Here is a 27,003-nt window from a genome sequence, read left to right as displayed (position 1 = left end):
TTAGCAAAAATGTTTAAAAATATTGCCAGGAAGTAATGATTTTTTTAAAAAATATTACTTCCTGGTTAAAACCAGGAAGTAATGACACCCAGGCGGCGATCGCTACCAGATCGCCAAACCACAGGGAAAAATTGCTACCCGATCAGGCGATCCGGTCCGATCCGGGAGCATTTCATCCCTGATATACACGTTCTCTTGAAGAACAGGCAACAGAATTTCATTTTTAATGTGGGCCAGTGTGCTCACAGAAAAAAAAAAATGACAATAAAAGTTATCTTATCTCATCTCATCTAGATAATTGCAACAACAATAGCTGTACTATGTCATCATTAGTTTCCATTACAGGAACACAAGACCATGAACTAAACATGAGGCACAGTTCCTCTCACCTTACCTTTTTCACATGTGGGGAAAGGAAACTAAGAATAGATTGGGTTGACATATTTTTACACTTTGATAAGTGTAAAAGGAAGTGTAAAACTCCTTATTGTCACTCAGGAAGGAGGAAGGAACAGTAGAGATAGACAGATTAGTTGTTATAGAAATGGCTAGTTACGTATTAATGTGTAAAAAGCAAAAAGTTGAGGCTGGAGTGTTTTTAACTTGTACTGTGCTAAAAAGAGTCAGAAGTCAACACCTTTTCTTCCTTTTCTTTTTTTCCCCTTGTACCTCACACCTTCTTTTCCCCTCTCCTTTTCCTTCCTTTAATTTCCTATTTCTATTTTCTTTGTATTTTATATGTTAAATAAAATTAAAGCAAAAAGCAACCAATTCATAGTTATGACAGTTGTGGTATCCCAGGATCTTGTGATCACCTTTTGTGACGTTCTTAAAAGCAAAATCAATGGGGAGGCCAGATTCATTTAGCAACCTTGTTATAACGTTAAGCGATTCACTTAACAACTGTGGCAAGAAAGGTGCTAAATGGGGTAAAATTCACTTTAAAATGTTTCACTTAGCAGCAGAAATTTTGGGATCGGTTGCGGATGTAAGTCAAGGACTACCCTATCTATCTATCTGTCTATCTATCTATCTATCTATCTATCATTTATTTATTTATTTATTTATTAGTCCAATGTATACGCTGCCCTTCTCTGTAGACTCAGCGCGGCTTACAATGCATTATAGCAATAGCCTGCATACTTTTATGTATATTCCTGTATTAGGGCTTTTGCCCCCCCCCCCCCAAGCAGTGTTGTTCTATACAAAGCTGGCTTATTGCCCCCACAATCCGGGTCCTCAATTTACCTACCTCGAAAGGATGGAAGGCTGAGTCAACCTTGAGCCTGGTGAGATTTGAACTCACACTAATTGCAGGCAGCTGGCAGCTAAGTGCTAGCACTTAACAGCACTTAGTCCGCTGCACCACCGAGGCTCCGAGATCATCTATCTATCTATCTTACAGCCCACTTCTATTATTTTTACAAATAACTCAAGGTGGCACACAAATCCAACACATCTTCCTCTTTCTATTTTCCCCACATAAACAGCACGGAGAGGTGAGTTGGGATGGGGTGGCCACCGAGCTGGATTTCATAGCTAAGATAGAATTAGAATTCAGAGTCTCCGGCTTTCCAGCCGAGTGCCTTAATCACTAGACCAAACTGGCTCTCACATTGTATATCATTTGCATTGTGACATGACTGGCATCAATTACATCATTTGCAACATTTGCATGATGATATCATTGGCAAGCGTGGCATCATGGTGGCTTCTAGCAGATGCCTATCAGTCTGTAGTACATATATACAATCAAAATACAACACACCTGTTATGATAATAGGAAGAGCAGAGAGCTGCCAACTTATACAGTACATCAGATAAAAAGCCATCTGTTGATGGGTGGAATAAGGGCTGGCCAAGAATTGGGACATTGGAAGAAGTTCAGATTAGCAGGGATGTTTAAGTGGAATAGATCATTAATATGGACAGAAAAGTAAAAGTAAATGGATGGGTCAGGTGTGGTGGAGTGGAATGTAAACTAGCTGACTTTGCATGGTTTATTCAACAAAATATTCTGATCCTAAGGGCAGAAACTTGAAGCAAGGCACATAGTGGAAGTCATTTAAGTTCTCCACTGTTTTTTTCTAATGCAACCACCACATTCATATCCGTCTGACCAGAGTTAAGGAAAAGATCAGGGGTGGGTTCTAAAATTTTTTACTACCAGTTCTGTGGGCATGGCTTATTTTGTGGGCATGGCTTGATGGTCATGTGACAATTATTTAGGATTTAGCAGAGGTACTGGTCTACCAGGCTTTTAACTGCTTGCAGAGCTGTACCGATCTACCCATTTTTGCAGGCACTGATCTACTCATGTATTTTTGCAGGCACTGATCTACTCATGTATTTTTGCAGGCACTGGTCTACCCATTTATTTTTGCAGGCACTGGTCTACCCATTTATTTTTGCAGGCACTGATCTACTCATGTATTTTTGCAGGCACTGGTCTACCCATTTATTTTTGCAGGCACAGGTCTACTCATTTGTTTTCTTTTGACACTGATCAGCTGTAGGGCGGCCCTTTGAAGCCCCGCGGCAAGAGTTTAAACAGTTTTTTCCCGTCCAGCCATCAGCTGGGACTCAGGAGGCAGCAATAGATTGGGGGTGGGGCCAAATAAAAGGTAAGAATAACATGGGGGTGGGGGGGTAGGGGGGCGGGGGGGAGAACCGGTTCGGTGACATCATATTGTCACCGCTACCGGCTCGGCGGAACTGGGCCGAACCGGGAGGAACCCACCACTGAAAAAGATCATTCAGCTCTTTCACCTACAGATTGTTTTTCTTTATCAAAATCGTTCTCTCCTTCCAGGAAGTTTCTTCATCATGGTGGGGAAAGATTCAGTGCTGTAATTCCTACTAGTTGGATAACAATTAGAAGGAAAGTGATTCATCAAGAATATATGAGCCATGGTGGCGCAGTGGTTAGAGTGCAGTACTGCAGGCTACTTCTGCTGACTGCCGGCTGACTGCAATTTGGCAGTTCAAATCTCACCAGGCTCAAGGTTGACTCAGCCTTCCATTCCTTTGAGGTGGGAAAAATGAGGACCCAGATTGTTAGGGACAATATGCTGACTCTGTAAACCACTTAGAGAGGGCTGTAAAGCACTGTAAAGCCATATATAAGTCTAAGTGCTATTGCTATATAGAAACAATAGAAAAAGCAATTCACTATGTTCATTCTGACTTATTTTGGGAAATAAGGCCCATTTCTGGGAGGGCAACTTAGCATGAAGAACAAAAAAAAAAATCTGAAGACGCCTTACATCTCTGTAAGTCAGTACAAAATGTAACATTTAGGCTAGCAACAATCTGTACCACTCAAACCTCAAGATGGCTGTGATTCTAATTTTCCTGGATGAAGCAATAATCTAGTGAAATGCTCCCTTCCCAATTACCACAAAAATCCTAATCAGTATGTTTCCCATGCTTTGATCTTAGCCAGCATCTGCAAAATAGGGGGATTTGGGAATTTGATTCATGAGAAAGGCAAGATATATGTGGAAAGTTTCAATAAAATTCTGGTCCAAGAATTTGAGGAATTGTAGTCTTCACAAATGTGAAAAGTACCAGATTCTACAAGCTGCTGGTTGGTGCTCACACTCCACTCAGAGTGTCCAGCCTTCCACAAATCAGTCCACACGTAATATGATTGTGATCTATCCACATCATATTTACTTAAATTCTGAAAGCATCTGGCACTTGATCAAACAGAGAAGCAACTTGATCTGATGAGATCCTAGATTGCTCAGTTTCTACTAGACATTCCAAGAATCACCCATTTTCAAGTTGCAAATATGGGATGAATAGCTTTCGGTGTATAACTGTGAATAACCGTCAAAGCTACAACTGTCTTTTACCTCTTTATTCTGAGTATTTCCTTGCAATATATCCATTATTTTGATTTCTCAACTCATGTCTGCTATAACATCTTAATCTCTATTCTCAATATATTGGTAAGAAACTGAACTTGCTAGTAAAAATATAAATTTATTTTATAAGGAATTATAAGGAAATATTTGAGAACAGTGTGAGTCAAATGTTTCCCAAATGATCAGATTTCAGTTCTACATTCTTAACAGGATCAGAATACAGAATACAGGCTCATCACACTATGGACAAAATTAAGGCAACCACCAAGTGTGATACCGGACAAAATTGAAAACAGATATCACTATCCAGGCTGTTGGGTGTGTGTACAGAATTCACTCAGATCAGATATCTAAATTCAAGTCCTTTTAAAAGGTCAGTTTCTAGAAGGAAACAATTCCGGATAATTGCAGGGTTGAGGAAAACCCATCACCATGTGCATTGCTTACATCATCCACCCCAACTTGTATGGAACACATTGTATTTGTCTGTGGATCTGCCCATATGACACAAAAGACAGAAGTTTTAGAGGGAAACCACAAGAATGATGACAAAGTAAGAAAATTGAAGGCAAACCGAAGGGCATGCATCAAAACTAAACATCAGCATGCAGATTGAATCAGTTTTCCAAATTATAACACTGAAATGTACAAGGATAGAGAAAGAGAAATGGAGGAGGAGAAGCAGAAGCAGAAAGAGGAGGAGGACGGAGAAGGAGATATTATAACCCTGTAAAAAGAGCTTGCACTGAATAAGTAGTTCAAGGAGTGCCAAACTATTCTGCTTTGTATGAAGTAATCCACTTTATACCCATGAGAACAAGGTTCTAAGTCTTTTTGCATCCAGATGCAGACAAAGCACATACTTGTTGAACTCTTGTCCCTCTCAGAGAGATCCCAGGCCTGTTTCACCTTCTTCTTTCCAGAAACCTTTCTGCACCTGCCTAATCAGAGACATATTTCTCAGTATCACCCAAGAAGCAGCAGCCTGAAGGCATCAAGCATACGTTTTCTCTCTTCAGGGTTGGCAGTGATGCTACTTTGCACCACACACCATTCCTTATTCAGAAGGTAGATTTAATCATTCAGTAGCCACTCCTACTTCCTGTCTTCCTTGATTGCCAGGAATAGAAACAACATCTAAACCTGTTTTGCATCCTGGATCCATGCCTAGGCCCTCTGGCTTTTAAGGAACACCATTTCAACACCAGATCTCATATGACATTGCGTTTAAAGAAGCACACCCAAAAAAATCACCCGAGAAATAGTTTAGTTTAATTCAGACACGGGTGTTAGAAATGATCCTAGGCTTTTTGTCCCTTCTATCAAACGCACAGGAGAAACAAAATAAAAGTTGCAGATATGAAACAGCCCTTCGAAGCTTTGCACAACCCTACAAAATATTTGTGCTGTGTTCCAAAACATGGAACAACTAGAGTCCCAGGCAAATGGGAATAATTTGAGAGAGATGATCAAAGCAAAGTGTACAGTTCTAATTTGCCTTGTTTATGACTGGAATTGTTTTTCGTTTGGGAAGATAAGGCACATATTATGCTCTGTCAACTGCATAGGATATCGTTAAATCATTTCAGTGTCTGACTGAAAAGAAGAAGGAAATTATGAATGAAAATATGTAATATTATCCTTAGAACCAAACAGGGAATGACTTATTAGTCATAATGCTAGCCTCTGCTTTTGATAGTCCAAAATAAATACATTTGCAAGTCCGTACAGTCTGTTTCTTCTTTTTGTATTTTCCTGCCAAATTCAGATCCTTTATAAACAATAGGAAGACTGGAATGCAAAAAGTTACCCATTATTACATTTAATTCATTTTAATTCAACATTACATCTTAATACATCTTAATTCAATCAAGATGATTAGGGGACTGGAGGTTAAACATATAAAGAACAGTTGCTGGAATTGGGTATGTCTAGTTTAATGAAAAGAAGGACTAGGGTTGACATGGTAGCAATGTTCCAATATCTCAGGGGCTGCCACAAAGAAGTGGGAGTTAAGCTAGTCTCCAAAGCACCTGAAGGCAGAACAAGAAGCAATAGGTGGAAACTAATCAAGGAGAGAAGCAACCTAGAACTTGTTGTGGTCCACCAGCAGCCTGCGGAGCTGGCAGCAGAGTCGGACGGTGAGGAGGCTGGGGAGGGACATGGGCCAATCCTGGAATCTGGGGAACACTCGGATAAAGGCTCTGCGTCTGAGGCAGAGATGGGGCCAGGGCCATCTGGGAGTTATGTATGGACTCTTGAGCCTCCAGAGTTGGACATCAGAGAGTCAGAGGAACAGGAGGAGCCTGTTCCTAGTGCACACCGGCGCAGAGCTGCCAAAAGGCAAGAACAGTTAAAACAAAAGGGACGGTTTAGGAGTAAGGCCTAGAGATGATTGGCCCTTCCCATAAGGCGTAAAAGAGGAGCAAAGGCACGTGGGCCCTTTGCAGGAAAGCAACGTTGTTAAATCTGTTCCCAGTTGGCATTTCTGTTTGATTCTGGACTCCGTGTGGCTTTGTCAAGTAGGTCTTTGGCAGTGTGTCAAGGGAGATAAAGTTTGGTGATTATCCCAAAGGACTTCTCCCGAGGGACTTTTTGCTACTAATTGGGACTCAGCTGTGATGACAATAATTCACAGCTGTTGCAATAAAAGAGGTTTTTGGGACTACTCGTGTGTGTTAATGACTCAGTAAGCGTAGGTCACAATAGAACTAAGGAGAAATTTCCTGAAAGTTAGATGACTATGGAGATTCTTAGTCATCCATATTATGGCTGTCCCAAAAGTACTTTTTTCAGTAACAACTGGACTTTCTAGTTTATCTTTCTATTTCTTCATCCAAGAAATTCTGAAGAAGCTTCTTCGATGAGAAGCGAAAGTCTTCAAAGGAAAATCAGAAAGTCAAGTTGCCTCTTGAAAAAAGCACCTTTGGGACCTGGCAATTAGAAAAATTAATTAGTGGAACAATTTGCCTCCAGAGGTTGTGAGTGCTCCCAACACTGCTTCAAAAGGGGCGGGATACTAATATTGTTGCAATATATTTATCAGAATTCAGGCAGAAGGCTTAACATACTTACAATATATGAGTTTGCGTGTTTGCACCTTTTTAAATATCTTGTTTATGTTTCTTTTGTTTTTGTAGTTTCCCCCCTTTTTGGGGAGTTTTGCATTTTAACTTTTTCAATAAAAATAAAAATAAAAAGTTGATAGCAAAATAAATAACAGTAAACTAAATTAAATGCTTGAGATAGATGCCCTCGGTCAGACTGAGGGGACAAAGTTTCATTGAAATAATACAGAGGTCACTTATTCACAGGATGTGCTGATTAGAACAGTACAGAATAACAGAGTTGGAAGGGACCTTGGAGGTCTTCTAGTCCAACCTTCTGCTTAGGCAAGAAACCCTAGAGCAGTGATGGCGAACATTTTCAGCACCGACTGCCCAAGCAGAAAAGCAAGTGCGTGGTGCACAAAAAATAATCTTTCCAATCTTTCCGCACCAGCCAGCTGGTTTTCGGGTTTCCGGCGCTCCAGCGCCCCAGAAGACTAGGTGGCCAGCGTGCATGTGTGGGCTGGAAACCAAAAGAGCAGCTGGCGATGGCACGAGTGCCCACAGAGAGGGCTCTGCATCAGTGGTGGGTTTCAAAAAAATTTACTACCGGTTCTATGGGTGTGGCTTGGTGGCATGGCGTGGCTTGGTGGGCGTGGCTTGGTGGGTGTGGCAGGGGAAGGATACTGTAAAATCTCCATTCCCACCCCACTCCAAGGCAAAATCCCCATTTTCTCCTGATCAGCTGGGACTTGGGAGGCAGAGAATAGATGGGGGTGGGGCCAGTCAGAATTTTTACTACCGGTTCTCCGAACTACTCAAAATTTCTGCTACCGGTTCTCCAGAACTGTCAGAACCTGCTGAAACCCACCTCTGGCAAGCGTGCCATAGGTTCGCCATCACAGCCCTGTAGCATTTCAGACAAATGGTTGTCCAATCTCTTCTTAAAAACTTCCAGTGTTGGAGCATTTACAACTTCTGGAGGCAAGTTGTTCCACTGATTAATTGTTCTAACTGTCAGGAAATTTCTCCTTACAAGAAAAGATTTCATAACTCAGCTTTTTGAATGGTGCACATTTTCAACGAAAACTGTAAACAGAAAAGAAAAGATTATTTCTGTGTTTATTTATCTATTTTTTTTCCTAAAACCTAAATACAAAAACGTTTTCAAGCTGAGTGCTGCATTTTGCAACAGAACAAGTGAGGCTAGGGCAAAGAAACAGCTGCTGGACCAGAAAAAAAACAAATGTTTTTTAAATTAAATGTAATTGAATTTGCTTTACATTTACTATTATATATAATTAGATTCTTTCCCATATATTTTAATGCCTTTTTTTTTTCATTATAAAATTGCAGTTTAGGGGTAACTTTGCAAATGATTCCAAGGTTTTTGAAATCTTGGCTATGCTTAAACTTGGCTTGTGAATCCTTGCTTTAGAAATATCGTCAATCATGGGTGTGTTAGACAAGTACAAGTACTCTCACTTTGGATAGGAACCTACATAGTCAATGATCTGCAATTGCTGGGAACATAAGAAGAATATAAGTATTACTACCTTCACATCTTTGTCTTATCCAGACTCCTTCTCTGAGAATGTCTGTATCAGTGGTGGATTGCTCCTGGTTCGCACCGGTTCACAAGAACCGGTAATAAAAATTTGTAGTAGTTCAGAAAACCGATAATAACATTGGCTGGCCATGCCCCCAAACCGGTCCCCAGCCTGGTCACCACTCGCTTACCCCATCCACTTCATCAGAGGCTTTTTTTGTTTGTTTGTTTTTTTTACTTTTAAAAGCATTTTTTCTACAACCTCTTCAGTGGAAAAAATGCTTTTAAAAGTAAAAAAAAAAGCCTCTGATGATCCTGCGGCTCAGCTGAGATCATCAGAGGCTTTTCAAAGCATTTTTTCTACAACCTCTTCAGCTGAAGAGGTGGTAAAAAAAATGCTTTGAAAAGCCTCTGACGATCCCAGATGAATTGCCTGATCATCAGAGGCTTTTCAAAGCATTTTTTTCTACAATCTTTTAAGGTTGTAGAAAAAATGCTTTTAAAAGTTAAAAAAAAAAAAGTTGGCCATGCCCAGCCAGTCATATTACCCCCACCAAGCCACACCCACAAAATAAACCATGCCCACAGAACCGGTAGTAAAAAATTTTAGAACCCACCCCTGGTCTGTATCTGTCAACAATTCCAACTTGATCAGTTAGAAAAAGAAAGAGTCTTGGGCCTATGGTCAGCCAAAGGTACTCCTTACTAAAGCCAAGTGGTTACAGAAGAAGCAAGGCTGAATCTGGAGTTTTCACACCCAAAGCATATGGGTAACTTCCCCTTGTACCATCCACCCCACTGGTTATCACAGAGTGTTCAATCAGATTCTAACAAATTGTTTGGGGAACAGTCCTTTTCTTCACAGAGTGGTTTTGTATTCCTTTGTGTGACTTTGGAATGGCCGGTGGTTCTCATGGGACAGCACGAAGCATAATGTCGATTCTTCATGCTAACTCTCCCCTTATCCCACCCTGCCGATCTACACACACATACCCCGCCATTGCTTATGGCAGGCTGACAGCAGGCAACACAACGCATAGTGGAATGGCACTCCTGACACTATCATGGAAAGAGACCCGTCCTGCAGAGCAAGATGGACCTTCTCCATTGAAATCTCACAAATAAAATATCATCATACCATTTCCCCAGAGGAGATGATGTCACTGCTGTTTCGTTTCTTTTCTTTCAAAACCTTAGTGGCTTCTCTCTTGCAGATGTAGTCCAGATGTGAGAAAGCATGTCCAATTGCTTGTTTCAACAAACAAACATGTATAATTTTAAATTGCTTTATACAGGGGTGGGCTTCAAAAATTTTAGCAAGGGGTTCTCTGCCCGGTTGCTAAGTAGGTGTGGGCATGGTGGGCATGGCCTAGTCATCCTCCTGCACCACGCTGGTCAGGGGCGTTACTGCCTTCCCTGGGCTCCGGAGACTTTCCTCAAGGGGAAGGAACAAAAGTGGCCTCCCCAGGTTCCGGAGGCCCTCTGGAGGCCAGAAACAGGCCTGTTTCCAGGCCTCCCGAACTTCCGATAGGCCCGTTTTTCGCCCTCCCCAAGCTTCCATGCGTGCCCTGCACTTACCTGCATCCAAAATGGGCCGCATGGGGACTTGTGGGCAGGGCAGGATGGGGTGGGCAGGGCCAGCCAGGAGTGGATTTGGGGGTTCTCCGAACTGCCCAGAATCTTAACTAGAGGTTCTCCCGAACCCCCAGTAGCCCACTCCTGGCTTTATGTCACGATCAGCAACAATTAAATTGCATTTTGGGAGCAGTGCTGGCCATTTGACATCTCTTGCAGTGATGGTCTGCAGGTGAAATACATTATATGGTCAAACAACTATTATTTATTATAAACTGCAAAAATTAACTTATCAAGAGCGGTGTGCTTGAATCACTAGCTGTGAGGTTTCCTGTTCCAAGATAAGTTGAGGGGAGTCATAAAATGTAATCTTGATGGTGGTTTCTTAGCACCTAGGGACACCTGTCAATCTTACTTCGTCTTCCATTTAGTGCATTCACAGTTCTTTTATTATTATTTTTATTTATTTATTTATATGCCGCCCTTCTCCGGAGACTCAGGGCGGCTTACAAGGCGTTAAGCAATAGCCTTCATACTTTTGTATATTTTATACAAAGTCAGCTTATTGCCCCCACAAACCGGGTCCTCATTTTACCTACCTTAGAAAGGATGGAAGGCTGAGTCAACCTTGAGCCTGGTGAGAATTGAACTCGCAGTAATTGCAGGCAGCTGGAAGCTTTAACAGTAGCATTAGTCTGCTGCGCCACTCATTTTGATCTAAACCAAAAGTTCTTATATTCAGCAAATCAGTTGCATTATGTATCTTAAACCATAACCTGATCGTATCACAGTAATTTATCTAGCCAAATATTTGAATGCAGGCTAACTACTAAAATATTGCAAATGTTCCCATATGAATAATAATAATGACATCAAACTTTGTTGCTTTAAAGTAATAGGTATGTGAGGAAGGTTGGTAGATTCTTAGGGTTGTCTTGCTAAAATGAATACATCAAGTAGCTTGCTAATCACTAAAGCATTGGAGCAGCTACCTATCATGTTTTCTTTTCTAGGGGGGTTGCGTGGGGTTCAGGTATTATTTAAATAAGAAGGATGGAGGCTTATGCTTCTCGTTGCAATGTGACTGTCTCCCATTTAATTTTTTTTTCCATGTCAAAAAAATTAAAAATAATGTCAGGATGGTGGGGACCCTGGTGGGAATAAAGGCTGATGTCCATGAACATCACTTTGGAGAACTCAGTTTTGCAATAGTGGCAAAGAGCCTAAATGGCTGGCAGTGCCTATTTGAATAGGGCAATAAAGAATATGGATCTGATAATTAACGTATCAAGAAAAATATAATTGAACCTAAAAATATAATTGAATATAATTGGAGGCTTTCAAGAAGAGACTGGACTGCTATTTGTCAGAAATGGTGTAGGGTCTCCTGCTTGGGCAGAGGGTTGGACTAGATGACCTATAAGGTCCCTTCCAACTCTGTTAATTTGAATCTGAATCTGAACCATAGCAGTTAAATGAATTTGCATACTTCAATGGGATGTTTAGAAACAATCGGAAAACGAGTGGAGAAATTTTAAGAAGTGCAAATCCCAGTGGAAGAGTACAGGCAATCCTCGACTTACAACAGTTCATTTAGTGACCATTCAAAGTTCCAACAGCACTGAAAAGAGTGACTTATGACCGTTTTTCACCGTTACAACCTTTGCAGCATCCCCAGAGTCACATGATCAAAATTCAGATACTCATATTTATGATGGTTGCAGTATCCCAGGACCTTCTGACAAGCAAAATCAGTGGGGAATCCAGATTCACTTAACAACCATGTTGGTAACTTAAGAAGTGCAGTGATTCACTTAACAACTGTTCACTTAAAAACTGTGGCGAGAAAGGTTGTCATATGAAACTCACTTAACAATTGTCTTGCTTAGCAACAGAAGTTTTGGGATCAATTGTGGTTGTAAGTTGAGGACTACCTATAGTGTAGGTAGACTGTTGCAAGGAATTAATGCTTGGTTTTTTTTTTTAAAGAACGCAAATTGGTGTGTCTAAAAGCTTTATTCTGCCTACTTTTTATGTCAAAACGATAGTTGCGTATGTGAGGAAAAGCACAAATGTTGCACACTGAGAATAGGGTATTTCCAAAGTATATGTAGTAAATCAGATGAGAAAGAATAGTGAATGCAGATTACATACAAAAATGAGTAACTATTATGAAAGAAGAACACTCAGGTGATTTGATCATACAGAGGGGATTAATAAGGACATAATTGCAAAATAAACATACATGGGAAGAATAAATGGGTCAAATGGAAGGAGAAGGCTAAGGAAGTTAGTTTAAAGAACAAAAGACGACCTGTGAAGTTGTTTATGGAAGTGGTGGAAGCAAGGATGAACTAGAAAGATTTGGAGAAGTACAATGAAAGATACTGACGTCAACCAGATTTAGCTTTATTTCCTTTTCTTTTTCTTATCTCACAACTAATTTCTTCACCTTATATTTTTTTTACCCCTTCTCTATTCTTTGAACAATGTTGCTTATACCAAAAGGGGAAAGTCTAGTGCAGATGGACAGATGAGGAGACAGGCTATAATTACCTCCAGGGGTGAAATGCTCCCGGTTCGGACCGGATCGCCTGATCTGGTAGCGATGGCGGTGGGTGGTTTGGAGAACCGGTAGCAAAAATCCCTGCAGCCCCTCTACCCCCATGCCCAGCTGAGCTGCGCGCTCATCAGAGGCTGTTGTTTTTACTTTTGAAAGCATTTTTTCTACAACCTCTTTGGTTGAAAAAATGCTTTTAAAAGTTATTTTTTAAAAGCCTCTGATCATCACGTGGCTCAGCTGGGATGTCAGAGGCTTTTAAAAGCATTTTTTCTACAACCTCTTCTGCCAAAAAGGTTGTAGAAAAAAAAATGCCTTTAAAAGCCTCTGGCGATCCCAGCTTAGTTGCTTGATCGTCAGAGGCTTCTAAAAACATTCTTTTCTGCAACCTCTTTGGCCGAAGAGGTTGTAGGGGAAAAAATGCCTTTAAAAGCCTCTGGCGATTCCAGCTGAGTTGCCTGATCGTCAGAGGCTTCTAAAAGCATTTTTTTCTGCTACCTCTTAAGGTTAAAAAAAGTAAAAAAAAAAAAAGTTTGCCATGCCCACTCAGTCACATTAACCCCACCACCACCACCACCACCACCACCACCAAGCCATACCCACAGAACTAGTAATAACAAATTTTAGATTTCACCCCTGATTACATCGCATCCAAAGCTCAGGGTCCTGGATTGCTATGGACTCTTTGTAGATGACAGGAGTCATGTACAACATGCAATCTAATCGCTGCAACAACCACTATGGAGTTGGAGAAATTAAAGAGTTTGCATCATGTCTTCTGACTGGTAGTTGTCAGGCAGAAGACTTGCAGAATGCATCCATGAACTCAAACTAGCAGTCAGAAGACATGTTGCAAACTCTTTAGTTTCACAACACATAGACAGAGTTAACCACAGTTTCAATTGGGGAAATGTGACCATCCTAAACCAAGCTATGTCCAAATACACCAATAGTGAATTTCTAGAAGCCTGGCACTCTGACTTATTAGCCATCAATAGACACATAGACACTAACAACATCTAAAGACTATGCAAGAGGTGGCGCAGTGGTTAGAGTGCAGTACTGCAGGCTAATTCAGCTGTCTGCTAGCTGCGGCAGTTCAAATCTCACCGGCTCAAGGTTGATTCAGCCTTCCATCCTTCCAAGGTGGGTAAAATGAGGACCTAGATTGTTGGGGGCAATCTGCTGACTCTGTAATCCACTTAGAGAGGGCAGTAAAAGCACTATGAAGCGATATATAAGTCTAAGTGCTATTACTGTTGCTAAAAGAGACAATCAAACAGCCAAAAAGGGAACTAAAAGACCCAAGCACCTCTCCACCAGCAATCAGCAACCAGATCATCATAGATTAACTCCAAGGTTAACATCAGACCAACAATCAAGTAAACAATCCCCCAATCAAGAAACTGCCAAAGAAGCCAACAGTAAACAGTCCAACCAAAGAATCTCTAAGAGATTCACCAACCCTGACAGGGCAAGCCATTAGAATTGTTGGAAGAAATGTCCATCTGGGTTCAGTTCCAAGTGGGAAGAAAGACACTGGAAACACGGAGACTGCTTGAAAAGATGGTTTAATGGTGGACAGGATCACATGGTTTTGAGGTCCTGGGCAAAAAAAGCACATGGGTGAGTGACAGAGAGAGAGAGAGATTGATTTATATCTTCTGTTGGGCTTTAAATTTGAGCTTGTATTCTGATTGCTTATCAGACTCCCATGGGGCCATGCAGGGGTAACTTTGTAGGTTGTCTTTTGAGTCCCAGGCTTGGTTGAGACTTGCTGGGTGATGCAATCTCGTCAGGTGCCATGTTGTGAGTTCTGTTGCTAGATGGGTAGAGGGCTAATCCTACCTTTGTTGGATCTTGGGTGAGGGCATTTGCTTATGAATAGACCTAGCTATCTCTTTATCTTTTAAGTGTTGACCTCTGCTGTGGGCTATTGAGAGTGTGGGGGCTATTAAGAGTGAGTCTGCTTCCTGCCTAAAAAAACATGTTTCTCCATGTCTCATCCAGGGAGGTATAATATTCTGCCTTTTTAATATTTCCTAGAATATTTCATTCTTCTAGGAAAAGAATGGGTGCTAACTTCCTACAGGGTAGGTGCTAACTTCCTACAGAATATAAACTGACAGCAAACCACATTCCTTAGTAGCACTGATGATGTTACCTATTCTGGATAATGAAATCTCTGCAAGGAAACAAGCAAGCTCAGAGAGCACCAAGGATCCCTTCATTTCAAACCTGAGCAACAAATATTCTCCTTTACTGATACTCTTCTTTTTCTAAACCCACAGGTAGGAAGAGTGTATTTTCTCTGGAAGGTTTCTAATTATTTCCCCTTTTATCTGATAAGCCTTGTTCCGTATATGGTTTGGGTAATGAAATGAAACTCTCCAAAGGAGGGAGACAAGCTCAAACAAGCTGTCTTTAAAAATACGAAAAGGAAACAAGGAGTGGCACAGTTTTTGCTGTTTTCACTTTCTTCGTGGGAAAGTGAAAGCTTGAATAAGTGCAGGAAACAGCAACAATCAAAATCAACTTCCAAAATCCGTGACTATATATACTGTGTGGAAAGGTTAACCTGCAGAGATTTTTTTTTTTTTAAGTTTAAAACAGATAGGGACTTTCCCAGCAGGGTAGGGAGCAAAAACAAGTCACAATGGTTCAAATAGAACGGAAAGCAAAGTCAAGGTGCATCTTTCATCTCCCCTTGAATTGGATTTTTCCCTTGAATTGGAGAAAGGACAGTTTGTGCTGTGCAGTGAAAATGTGAAGCAGACCAAACCACATAGGCATGAGATTTCCATGGTTCAAGACCTCGGTGCCTTCCGCCGTGCCCTTAAAACTTTCTTTTTTCAGCAAGCCGGGATGGCTTAACGTATTTTTTAACGTATTTTTAATTTTTAATTGGTTTGTTATCTTAAATTGGGGCCAAATTAATATATATTCTTTTCATTGTTTGTATTGTATGTTTTTATCTGGCTCTACACCGCCCTGAGTCCCTCGGGAGAAGGTGCTGTATATAAATTCGAAATAAAATAAAAAAATAAATGAAAATACATTTCCTTTTAACTAACTCAAGCATGTATTATTACTGAGGGATCCCTGGTACTCTCTGAGCTTGCTTGTTTTCTTGCAGATGGTTCATTACCCAAACTAGCTACCATCATCGGTGCTAGTAAGGAACTGTTTGCTGTCAATTGTATTATGACTATACTCCAATGTAAATAAACAGTTTAAATATTAAATTCCACCCATGTTCTCTTCCTTGATTGATAATGCTATTTTCTCTGAGCCTGGGATACATAAGCTTCCGTATGGTATAAAGTTAATTACGATCTCCTGTTGATTGTATCAGCTGCTCATTGAGCAATACGTCTTTTCAGACTGAAGTGTCATCTGCTACTGTGAGCCAAGGAGCTGCTTCTACTTAGCATTCATGAATGATGCTTATCGGCTGATGAAAACCAAAACTCCACCCACCTCTTCCCAATCCCTTTGGCTTTCTGTCCTTAGAAGTGGCAAAAATGAAATTGTACACTGTAACTCAAAAGAATGAGCCTTCATGTTGGTATCCCTGCTTCTCTGGAATTGCTTAGCCCAGTGTTTCTCAACCTTGACCACTTTAAGCTGTGTGGACTTCCACTCCCAGAATTCCCCAGCCAATCATTCTGGGAGTGGAAGTTCATACAGCTTAAAGTGGCCAAGATAAAAAAACACTGGCTGAATCCAAGGAATAATGACAACCCAGCCCTATCAGTGTTTCAGAGGGCAATGGAGATGTAGCAATGGTGGGTTGCCCCCGGTTCGGACCAGTTCTATAGAACCAGTAGTAAAACCAGCGGGACGCTCCACCCACAGACCCCAACGTCATCAGAACGCTTCTGCACAGGCGCAGAAGAGTACACGTGGATGTGAGCAAAGCGAGATAGTCCTAGATCAGTGATCGCTAACCTTTTTGCCATCGCATGCCAGGAGAGGTTCGCGCACACGTGTGCCTACACCCATAATTCTATGCGCCCTGCCCTGCGCATCCACACGCACTCCCGCTCCCCCCCTCCCCCCACTCCTGGCCTGCGATGGCCCAATAGGCCTGTTTTTCTTTCTCACCTGGCTCCAGATCCTCTCTATGTATCTGGGAAGGGCGAAAACAGCCTTTCCCACTCCCTCAGAGGCCCTCCAGAGGCCTGAAACGGCCCATTTCCCAACTCCCGGTGGGACAGGAAGTAACATTTTTTGCTGTCCCCAGCCTCCAGAGCCTCTCTAGGAGTCTCTGAAGGCTGGGGACAGCAAAAAACGGTACTGTTTCACTACTTCTAGTGGGCCCAGAAGGCCTGAAAATCAGCTAGCCGGCACTCGCATGCACGCCAGAGCTGAGCTGGTGTGCCCACTGATATGGCTACGCATGCCACCTGTGGCACACGTGCCATAGGTTCGCCATCACGGTCCTCGATGTTGTAAGTCAAGAACTACTTGACTTACAACACTTCATTTAGTAACCAAAGTTACAATGGCACTGAAAAAAATGGACTTATGGTGGTTTTTCTTACACTTACAATCATTGCAGCATCCCCATGGTCATGTGATCAAAATTTGGACGCTTGGCAACTGACTCCTATTTATAACAGTTGTTGTATTCCGAGGTCACCTGATCCCCTTTTGCGACCTTCTGACAAGCAAAATCAATTTTGGCAGTCAGATTCACTGAACAATCGTATTGCTAACTTAAGAACTGCAGTGATTCACTTAACAACGGTGGCAGGAAAAGCCGTAAAAAGAGATAAAACTCATTTAGCATTTGTCTCACTTAGCAACAGAAATTTCGAGCTCAAACTGTGGTCCTAAGTCGAGGACTAGCTGTAATGAAGAAGGAAGTTGCAATGTTACAAAACGTCAAAAAGACATGGCGGTGATTTTTCAGCCACGCTTATCGGTAATAAGATCTAGATCTCGTGTCATTTCACCATTACAACTATGGGCTAGTCATTCTTTCTCAGCCCTAACTTTCCTCCCGAGGTTGCTGGAAATATCCATAAGTCTGGCTTCTGACAGGAAATGCAGGGTCAAAAGTCATATATGATCAGCTCAGTTATGCATTTCTTCACTTATAATTATATGATTGTACAGATCCAGACAGGCTGGGAAACATCCACTTTTGGAGGCCAGGCATAACTGAAATATTTGAAGTAAAACACAAAAATATTGTCTAAATTTCTGATTCCTTGTAAGCTTGAGGCACAGGTTGAATGATCCCTCACCTCCCCAACTCCTAGCATCAGTAATGATGTAATCTTGAAATTCCGCATGTGCTAATTATATTGATTTGTGTGAAATAGCTTAATGACATGCAAAGCAGGCAAAACATATTTAAACTTCTCTAAATTGAATTGCTTTGGTTTGCAGATGTTATAATAATGTCATAGTATGTATGTTTTGGTTGTACTTTGTTTAGAAAGTTAAGAGTCCCCGCACCCATTAGATTAGGCTTCCTAGAGAGAGCAATATGTTCCATTCTAACTGTAAAAAAATCCCTAACTTCACAGGCAGACACTGTACATTGTCCATCTTCTGTAATCATATCTTTCGAACTGGAAATGTTAGGAATTAAGAGATTCTGGGGAAAAATGTGTATTCTGCAGCTCAGCCCATTACAGCAGGAATGGACAATGTAAGGACATCCATGCAGACCCCGCCCCATTTCATAGTCACTAAAGCCTTCTAAACGCACAGCATGGAATTTGTCAAATCTGCCATTTTTAGATGGCATAATTTTTTTTTTTGTGGGTTTATCAAGCAGCCCCAGGTTCTCTAGCACAACTGAAATATTGCTCTACTCCAGGGGTGTCAAGGCCCGCAGGCTGGATCTGACCTGCAGGGTACTTAGATCTGGCCTACGGGGCCACCTTGGAAACAGCAAAGGATCGGCCAGAAGTGCCTCTGCCAGATAAAACGGAGCTCGTGAGGGCCACATGTGTCTCCCCTCAGCTCCATTTTTGCTGGCACTGCCCCCCTTCCTCCCCCGAGCTCCATTTTTGCTGGCAGAGGGCGGCAGAAGGCTGTTGCCGCCAAAAATGGAGCTCAGGAGCCTGTTTTCACTGGCAGAGTGCTCGGGCCCCCACAGATAGCCTCGACACGAGTGACGTCAAGCTGCCCATGCCCACCCTGGCCATGCTCACCTCAGTCCCTGAGGTCAAACACAACATTGTGCCTGTGGTGGCCCTCAATGAAATTGAGTTTGACACCCTCTGTCTTGATGATATATACCACAGCACTCCCCATGCTCCTTCAGCCCTCCAAAATGAAATGATGTCTATATGTATATGTTCATATGTGTGTTTGTAACTGTTTACTATCCTTGCTATAGACAATAGCCATCTATGTGGCGGGCCAAAGGAATATAAGTAAAGCCTATAATTCGATGGCTGTAGAAGTTTCTTTCCTAAACTCAAACCAAGACAGAAATCCAGAACCCAAATTGTAACATTGTTCTCTGTTCTAGAGACTATTATATGAAAAAATTGCTCCAGAATCTTTTTTTTTTTTTTAATGTAGCACAGTGTAAATTTAAATTACATTTATTACCTTCTGGTGTGTGTATATGTAAAACGAAATTAATCACTTTTGAAAATTGTGATTCAGGGAAATTCCCAGTATTTTCTCATGTTCTGTTAATGTAGAACTTGTTTTTCTACGATATTGTGTATTTTTAACAGGTAGTGTATAACCACAATATAGAATTTGGAATTTATTTTTTTCTGGAACAGTGAAATGCTAAATCTTGCTGAGAAAACTTTGGGATGGTTATACTGTATATACAGATAGTCCTTGAGTTATGACCACAATTGAGCCCAAAATGTATGTTGCTAAATGAAACATTTGCTAAGTGAATTTTGCCCTATTTTACGACCTTTCTTGCCACAGTTGTTAAGTGAATCATTGCAGTAGTTAAGGTAGTAACATGGTTGTTAAGTGAATCTGGCTTGCCCATTGACTTTGCTTGTCAGAAGTTCGTAAAAAGGGATCACATGACCCGGGGACACTGCAGCCGTCATAAATACGAGTCATTTGCCAAGCATCTTAATTTTGATCCTGTGACTGTGGGGATTCTGCAATAGTAGTGTGAAAAACGGTCATAAATCACTTTTTTCAGGGCCATTGTAACTAAATGAACTGTTGTAAGTCAAGGACTACTTTTCTACTTGTGGTAACACATCATTATGTAGGCACAGATAATTAGGAAGAAGGATTTAGGGATCTGATCCTCCATCTAACCCCTTCCCAGAAAACACTATCCATATTTTGCCATAGAGATATATTGTATTTGGTACTTCTGCTTAGCATTTTTGAATGCATTATGTCTAAAATAAAAGAGAGGGGAACTATTGCAAAATAAGGTGATAAGAATTCTAGAGGGATAGACTGTCAGAAGCAGCAGGAGGGATACTATAATTCTGCTTTCCTGAGCAGAAAAAAAAAATGCAAAATAGAAATCCCAAAATGCAAATACTCAAGTCTTTTCCTTCTCCAATATCGTAGTTATCTGCAAAAGTTTTTTTTTTCCTCATAAACTCACACACCTACACATATGGCATCATGTTCTTAGCCAATTAACAGACTGATTACCCACTTTAACTGATCCTAATGTTTTCACAAAGTGCATAGGACAACAGAAATAGAATAATATCAAATTCTGGTTTATTTCACCCATATAAAAATAATACATAAATAACTTAAATTTCACAGGACAAAGATCAGTGCTACTTTCAGGTTAGCAAATGAATAGAAATGTTTATAAAATATTTTTTTATAATTTTATGCCTTTTCTCTTCAATGTGAAGTTGAGACAAATTCCATAGGAATTATATATGTAATATATAATTATATAAATATGTATCTTCAGCCAGCAAACATATATATATATATATATATATATATATATATATATATATATATATATATATATATATATATATATATATTAGGCAATTTTTCTTAGCAGCTTTATAAAAGCATAGATATCCCCACAAAAAAACCCCCACAGTTTTTCTCTCTTTCACACCGTTTGTGTCATTACACTCAAATCCCAAAGTATAAATATTAACATCTTATAAATATATTTGCATAAATAAGTTCAGTGCAAATTTTCTCCCTTTGTTTTCACACCAGAGTTTCCCAATATTGACTCCGGGAAGGATAAGGTGAAAGATGAGGATCGAAATTAATCTTGGTTGCCTTTGACTTGGCTTGGCTTCACAGCGTGACTAAGAGTTCCAAATAAGCGGTCCCAGTGCGTAAAGTAAGGTGCATAGTTGAACTTGAACTTCAGGTGGTGGAGATCATGGTGAGGAGCTCCTCCATACAGGCCAAAAGGCACCAGTCGGTGGGTTGACCAAGGCAGGTCATAGCCAGAATGATCTTCTACTGACAACCAGATGTTGGCCGTGAAGAATGTCATTTCCGTCAACGGATGACACCTCAACAGCATTGGACCAACGACAGCAAAGAAACCCAGCCAGAGCAGCTCCCAAACGCTGGCATACTGTGTGGTCAGAGCAAAAGTAGAGATGTGTTTGTGGTGGATCTTGTGGAAGTTTTTGTAGAGCCATGGCACCTTGTGGTGGAGCAAATGCCACAAAAAGGACAAGAAGTCGAACAGCAGCAGGCAAACAGCGACCTGCAGAAGAAGCGCTGGGACCTCGGGAGCGATGCTCGGCAGGCTCACCGGTCTCCAGTACCAATGCGCAACAGTCACTGGGAAGATGCACACGATGTGGTGATAGATGCTCTGAGCCAGGCAAAGACTCACCATCTGCGGTGTAGGCGAGGTCTGCGGTTGGATTTTATACTTCCTCAAGACGGAGATCCAAGGGCTTAACAAATCCAGAGCGATGAAAGGCAAGCAGAAAGCGGTATAGATTGCAAAGTTGAACAGCACCGGGAAGAACGGAGACTTGATCAAGTCCTCCCGCCTTCGGACAAAGTCCCAGAGAGGCTGTAGAGCCGGCACGTTTGGCAAGTCATCCGGCTGGATACAAAAAAGCAGCGTGCTTCCGTTGTGGTGTGTGCTGATTTCCATTGCAGCCGGAGCCGTCGCTGTGCCTGTTTGTATACTGGAGCTGTTCTTATGCCCGGAGCCCTTTTTATTCTACTCCCGCGGGTGACGTAACGAAAAGAAAACTTCCCGCAAGTAATCAGTTCAGTTCCTTTTTCCTCTTGAAGGAAACGTATCGGGAGGGACGCGGGTGAGGAAATTCCCTTCTCTTCTTCCAAATGTTAATCCTTGGATGAGCTGTCCTTCACCTTGACACTTTTTTTTTTTTTTTTGTTACAACAGATTGGATTTCGGAGCTGGAAAGCAGGCAGAGAAAGGATGGCATAGGAATGGCACTGAAAAGAATTATGTTAATGGCATTTAGTCCAGAAGAGAAATGGGGAGTTAAAGATCACAATCTAGCTTTATGATAATTATGTGTATTTTCTTTTTCTTTTTTTAAAGAATACTTTTATTCTTTAAAATTCTTTGAGAAGAGTCCTCCAACCGCAATAAAATACCTTATGCCACCAGACTTCAAATTTTGGACTTAGACAACTTAGAACTACGCCGACTTCGGTTTGACCTAAGTGTAATACATTCCTACCTGTCAATGACTAATTCAGCTTCAACCACAACAATACACGAGCAAATAATAGATACAAACTCAAGGTAAACCGCTCCAAACTCGATTGCAGAAAACATGACTTCAGTAACAGAGTGGGCAATGCCTGGAATGCACTACCTGACTCTCTGGTTTCTTCCCCAAAACCCCAAAACTTTAACCTTAAACTGTCTACTGTTGACCTCACCCCATTCCTAAGAGGTCTGTAAGGGGTGTGCATAAGTGCACCAGCGTGCCTACTGTCCCTGTCCTAATATTTCTTTTTACTCTTCTTTTCATCTTTCAAGTTATGTTTATACTTTTACCTGTTATCTTATATATGCTTGACAAATAAATAAAATAAACAAATAAATAAAAATAAATAAACCATCCGAATACTTCTGCTTTGGTTTCTGAGGAGGATTAAAGGTAAAGGTAAAAGTTCACCTCACACATATGTGTGAGGTGAACTTTTACCTTTACCTTTAATCCTCCTCATATGTGTTAGTTGTTCCTAACTCTAGGGTGCGGTGCTCATCTCCATTTCAAAGCCAAAGACTCAGCGCTATCCGAAGACGTCTCCGTGGTCATATGGCCAGCATGACTAAATGCCAAAGGCACACAGAATACTGTTATCTTCCCACCAAAGGTGGTCCCTATTTTTCTACTTGCATTTTTTACGTGCTTTCGAACTGCTAGGTTGGCAGAAGCTGGGACAAGTAACGGGAGCTCACCCGTTAGCTCCCTGCCGATCTTTTGATCGACAAGCTCAGCGTCTTAGCCACTGAGCCAGCGTGTCCCTCTGAGGAGGATTACATGGTGTTAAAAGGCTGAGAAGCAAAGGCATTTAAAGCAGAAAGTGTGGCATTCTGGAAGCAGAACCAAAACAAATTTATAGGCACTTTTCAACTGTCAATTTAATAAGCGGCCGGGTTTGATGAGCACTGCCAATGGAGATCACGCTTTAATTCTCATCTTGTAATGTGTCATTTCAGAAGTTTTGAAAACATGACATGGGAGAAGGGGGGAAAAAGATTCACTGGAAAATTCTTATAGATTAGATAGGATGCCACCTTCGGGGTTCCAGCCTATGTTTTTGTTATTGTATAAAATGAATGAAAGTATTGCTGGCTAACAACAACGAGATGGAGTGGGGTTATCATTCTGACCTTGAATTTCAGGTAGCTTTCAAGGTTCATCCATTCATCTTGGTTACCACAGTATGAGTTATCAATGATTTGGCAAGGTATGTGCTCACATTGGAGTCTCTACCTTGTCATCAGAGCACTCTGAGGCAGGCTGAAGTCAGACTAAGGCTAACCAATAATTTCCATCCTCTATCAGAAGGTGCACGTGTTAGAATGTAGAATACAAGACTGCCCCATTCCTGGAGAGAGAACGGCCATTTTGGTTGGGGTTGCAATGGGGCTGGACACCTCACTGATATGGTTTCATGTGGTTTGTTATTGTTTGGGCCTGAAGATCTTGATCTCATGGAAGGAGAGGTTGATCACAGTGGGAAGCTTGTGGAACTCACACACGTCCCCATCAATCATTATTTGATTGCGGTACTTTCCATGCTCTGAAAACCACATCTTTTTATTTTTCCAGTTTCTTACCTAGGAACATTCAAAGAGCAACATTCCTATGGCAAAACATCTTAAAAATCCATGAGGTTTCCATTGACAGTAAAAGTAATAGGGGTTGTTCTGATAGCCGAACTTGGTTTGAGGTTGGTTGTCAGTGGTGGTAGTGATACAGGCACTCTGAACAGAGAGCAGTTACTATCTTGAAAGTAACTCACATTACTTTCCACAAGGACAACAACAAACCTTGTGGTTGAAGTGTGGAGAAAAGCAGATTGCAGTGAAGTTCTTCTCAACTGGGACTCATCACAATGAGACATTAGGACAACTTATTCTGGAAAACAGAATAAGAACAGAACAGAACAGAACAGAACAGAACAGAACAGAACAGAACAGAACAGAACAGAACAGTGAACACCTCCAACTCAGATGTCTCACCCTGAACATTAAAACTGAAGCTTTCCTGGTCATCTGGAAAGAGAAGATGCCACTGCTAGCACTTCAGGCGATCTTCATGCCATGGTGGTTTGATTCTCAGGATCCCTTTGAGAATAAAAAGGTCCTTAGGGCTCACATTGTTCTTTCCCTAAAACAGTGGTCACCAACTGGTGGTCTGTGGACCACTGGTGGTCCGTAAGAAAATTTTAGTGATCCGCAGAAAAATTATTTGCATTTTTTATATTGCACTAAATACTATTTATCTCTTTTAAAATTCATATTAGTGGTCAGCGGGATTTAAAATTATGAATTTGGTGGTCCCTGAGGTCCAAAAGGTTGGTGACCCTGCCCTAAAAGATGTGCTGAGGATCAGCCATACATAATTTCAGCAAAATGCCATTTTTATTTTCAGGGGGCAAATAATATTAATTTAACATCCCTAATATTGTTTCAATACTGAGCCATGTTAATATCTGTCTGTCTAACACAGGGGTGTCAAACTCAGGGCCCTTGGGCCAGATACGGCCCATGGGATCCTTAGATCGGGCCTAAGGGGCCACCCTGAAAACAGCAAAGGACCACCACAAGGCCCTCCTGGGCTCCGTTTTTGCTGGCAGAGGGTTTCAGGAGGCTGTCAGAGCCGGAAATGGAGCTCGGGAACCCGTTTTCCCTGGCAGAGCACTCGGGCCACCACAGGCGCCCCCAACACAAGTGATGTCGAGCAGGCCACACACACACAAACGAGGTCAAACACAACCCTGATGCAGTCCTCAATGAAATCGAGTTTGACACCCCTGGTCTAACAGAATAACAGAACTATTATTCTGTCTCTTTATCTATCAATCTCTGCATTGGGGTTATTAATCATTTCTTGGCTGATTATTATCTATTCTGGAACATTAAGCACTTAGCACTTTTATTATGACTCAATAATCTGTGGACTTGTTTCCAGTTCATAAAATATTATACGCAAGCATAAATAAATACCAAATGTGGGCGAGAGGGTGGGTTTGGAAACTGCAAGATCGAAGGAAAATGATACATAAAAGGGGCAAGCAGTAATAATTACTTAATTAAACCTAGCCTTTAAAGTTGTTCTTTGGTAATGTTAGAAATGCGTTTATCAGTCACGAACTGATTAACATGTCCAACATGACTTGAGGAAGCACGCAATTTTGTTCAAGTCACAGGAAATAATTGAATATCCTGATGAGACACGGTTACATTGGTTTTGCAATCTATCTTTCAAATCCATCACGTTAGGTTTGTCACTTAATCTCACAACATGATGTTGCACAACCACAAGAACATCCATAAAATCTGTTTCCTTGAGCTGGCCAGCAACCCACTTGGGGGCCACTTGAGGAGGGATGGTACAATTCTGGAAGCAACCAACATTTCACCCATTCCTGATCTTCATGTTATCATGTCCGCTTCATGTGACAGAGGAAGAAGGCAAAACAGTCACCCTCAAGAAGCATCAACATTGCTCTTCTGTTTGGCCTAAAGAAGACAAGATAGCAAAGGACAAAACAGTAGAATGTCTTGGCTTGGGATAGGAGGAAGAATCCTTGTAGATATGAACATTAATTGCATGTATTATATTTTATATTTATGGCAGGGTATTTTTCCTCTTCCCTTTATTATAGGAAGGAAGGAAGGAAGGAAGGAAGGAAGGAAGGAAGGAAGGAAGGAAGGAAGGAAGGAAGGGGGAGAGGGAGGAGGAGGAAAGGAAGGAAGAAAGGAAAAAGGAAGGAAAGAAGGAAAGAATAAAGGGAGGGAAGGAGGGAGGGAGGAAAAAGGGAGGGACGGAAGGAAATAAAAAGGGAGGGACGGAAGGAAATAAAAAGGGAGAGAGGGAAGGAAGAAAGGAAGGAAGGAAGGAAAGAAGGAAGGAAAGAAAAAAGGGAGGGAGGGAGGAAAAAGGAAGGGAAGGAAGGAAATAAATGTGAGGGAGGGAAGGAAGGAAGGAAGGAAGGAAGGAAGGAAGGAAGGAAGGAAGGAAGGGGGAGAGGGAGGAGGAAGAAAGGAAGGAAGGAAAGAAAAGGAAGGGAGGGAGGAAAAAGGTAGGGAAGGAAGGAATAAAAAGGGAGGGAGGGAGGAAAAAGGGAGGGAAGGAAGGAATAAAAAGGGAGGGAAGGAGGGAGGAAAAAGGGAGGGAAGGAAGGAAATAAAAAGGGATGGAGGGAGGGAGGGAGGGAGGGAGGGAGGGAGGGAGGGAAGGAAGGAAGGAAGGAAGGAAGGAAGGAAGGAAGGAAGGAAGGAAGGAAGGAAGGAAGGAAGGAAGGAAATATAAGAGAGCCAGAATGGTCTAGTGGTTAAGGCATCAGGCTGGGTGACCATCAATTCTAGTCCTGCCTTAGGCATGAAGCCAACTGGGTGATCTTGGGCCAGTCACTCTCTCCCAGCACTAAGAAGCAGGCAATGGCAAACACCTCTTGAAATGAAATCTTGCCAAGCAATTTCAGGGTCTTGTCCAAGCAATTGCCAGGAGTCAACACCAACTTGAAGGATCATTATCATCAAGTACACAAAGAACCACCCCAACGCTTATTTTCTCTATCTGTTAATGTTCTTTGGAAAACGAAACACACAACAGCAATATCAAACAAATATCACTCTGCCCGCTGATTTTAAAAATTTGACTTCTAATTTCAGCCTTGCCATAATTTTTTTACACTTATCAATGACTCAAGGGCATAAATTAGGACAAAATCAATCTGTTGCCATACTCCACAGCTACA

General features: G+C 41.5%; 1 protein-coding gene across 1 annotated transcript; it reads right to left on the bottom strand.

Annotated features, from left to right (window-relative positions):
* Positions 1–20,751: 20,751 nt before the first annotated feature.
* CH25H (cholesterol 25-hydroxylase) lies at positions 20,752–21,676 on the bottom strand. Its single transcript, XM_070946108.1, has one exon. The coding sequence runs from the start codon at positions 21,674–21,676 to the stop codon at positions 20,819–20,821; it is 858 nt and encodes a 285-aa protein (XP_070802209.1). The 3' UTR covers positions 20,752–20,818.
* Positions 21,677–27,003: the final 5,327 nt, after the last annotated feature.

Source organism: Pituophis catenifer, unplaced genomic scaffold, assembly GCF_029215685.1.
Source record: "Pituophis catenifer annectens isolate HBS135680 unplaced genomic scaffold, rPitCat1.0.hap2 SCAF_6, whole genome shotgun sequence".
Classification (NCBI taxonomy): Eukaryota; Metazoa; Chordata; class Lepidosauria; order Squamata; family Colubridae; genus Pituophis; species Pituophis catenifer.
The sequence above is the reverse complement of the archived record's forward strand: the minus strand, read 5'-3'. Positions and strand labels throughout refer to the sequence as shown.

Bases quoted from the DNA above. Each gene is read 5' to 3' on its own strand.
- CH25H (XM_070946108.1), bottom strand. From the start codon at position 21,676: ATGGAAATCAGCACACACCACAACGGAAGCACGCTGCTTTTTTGTATC.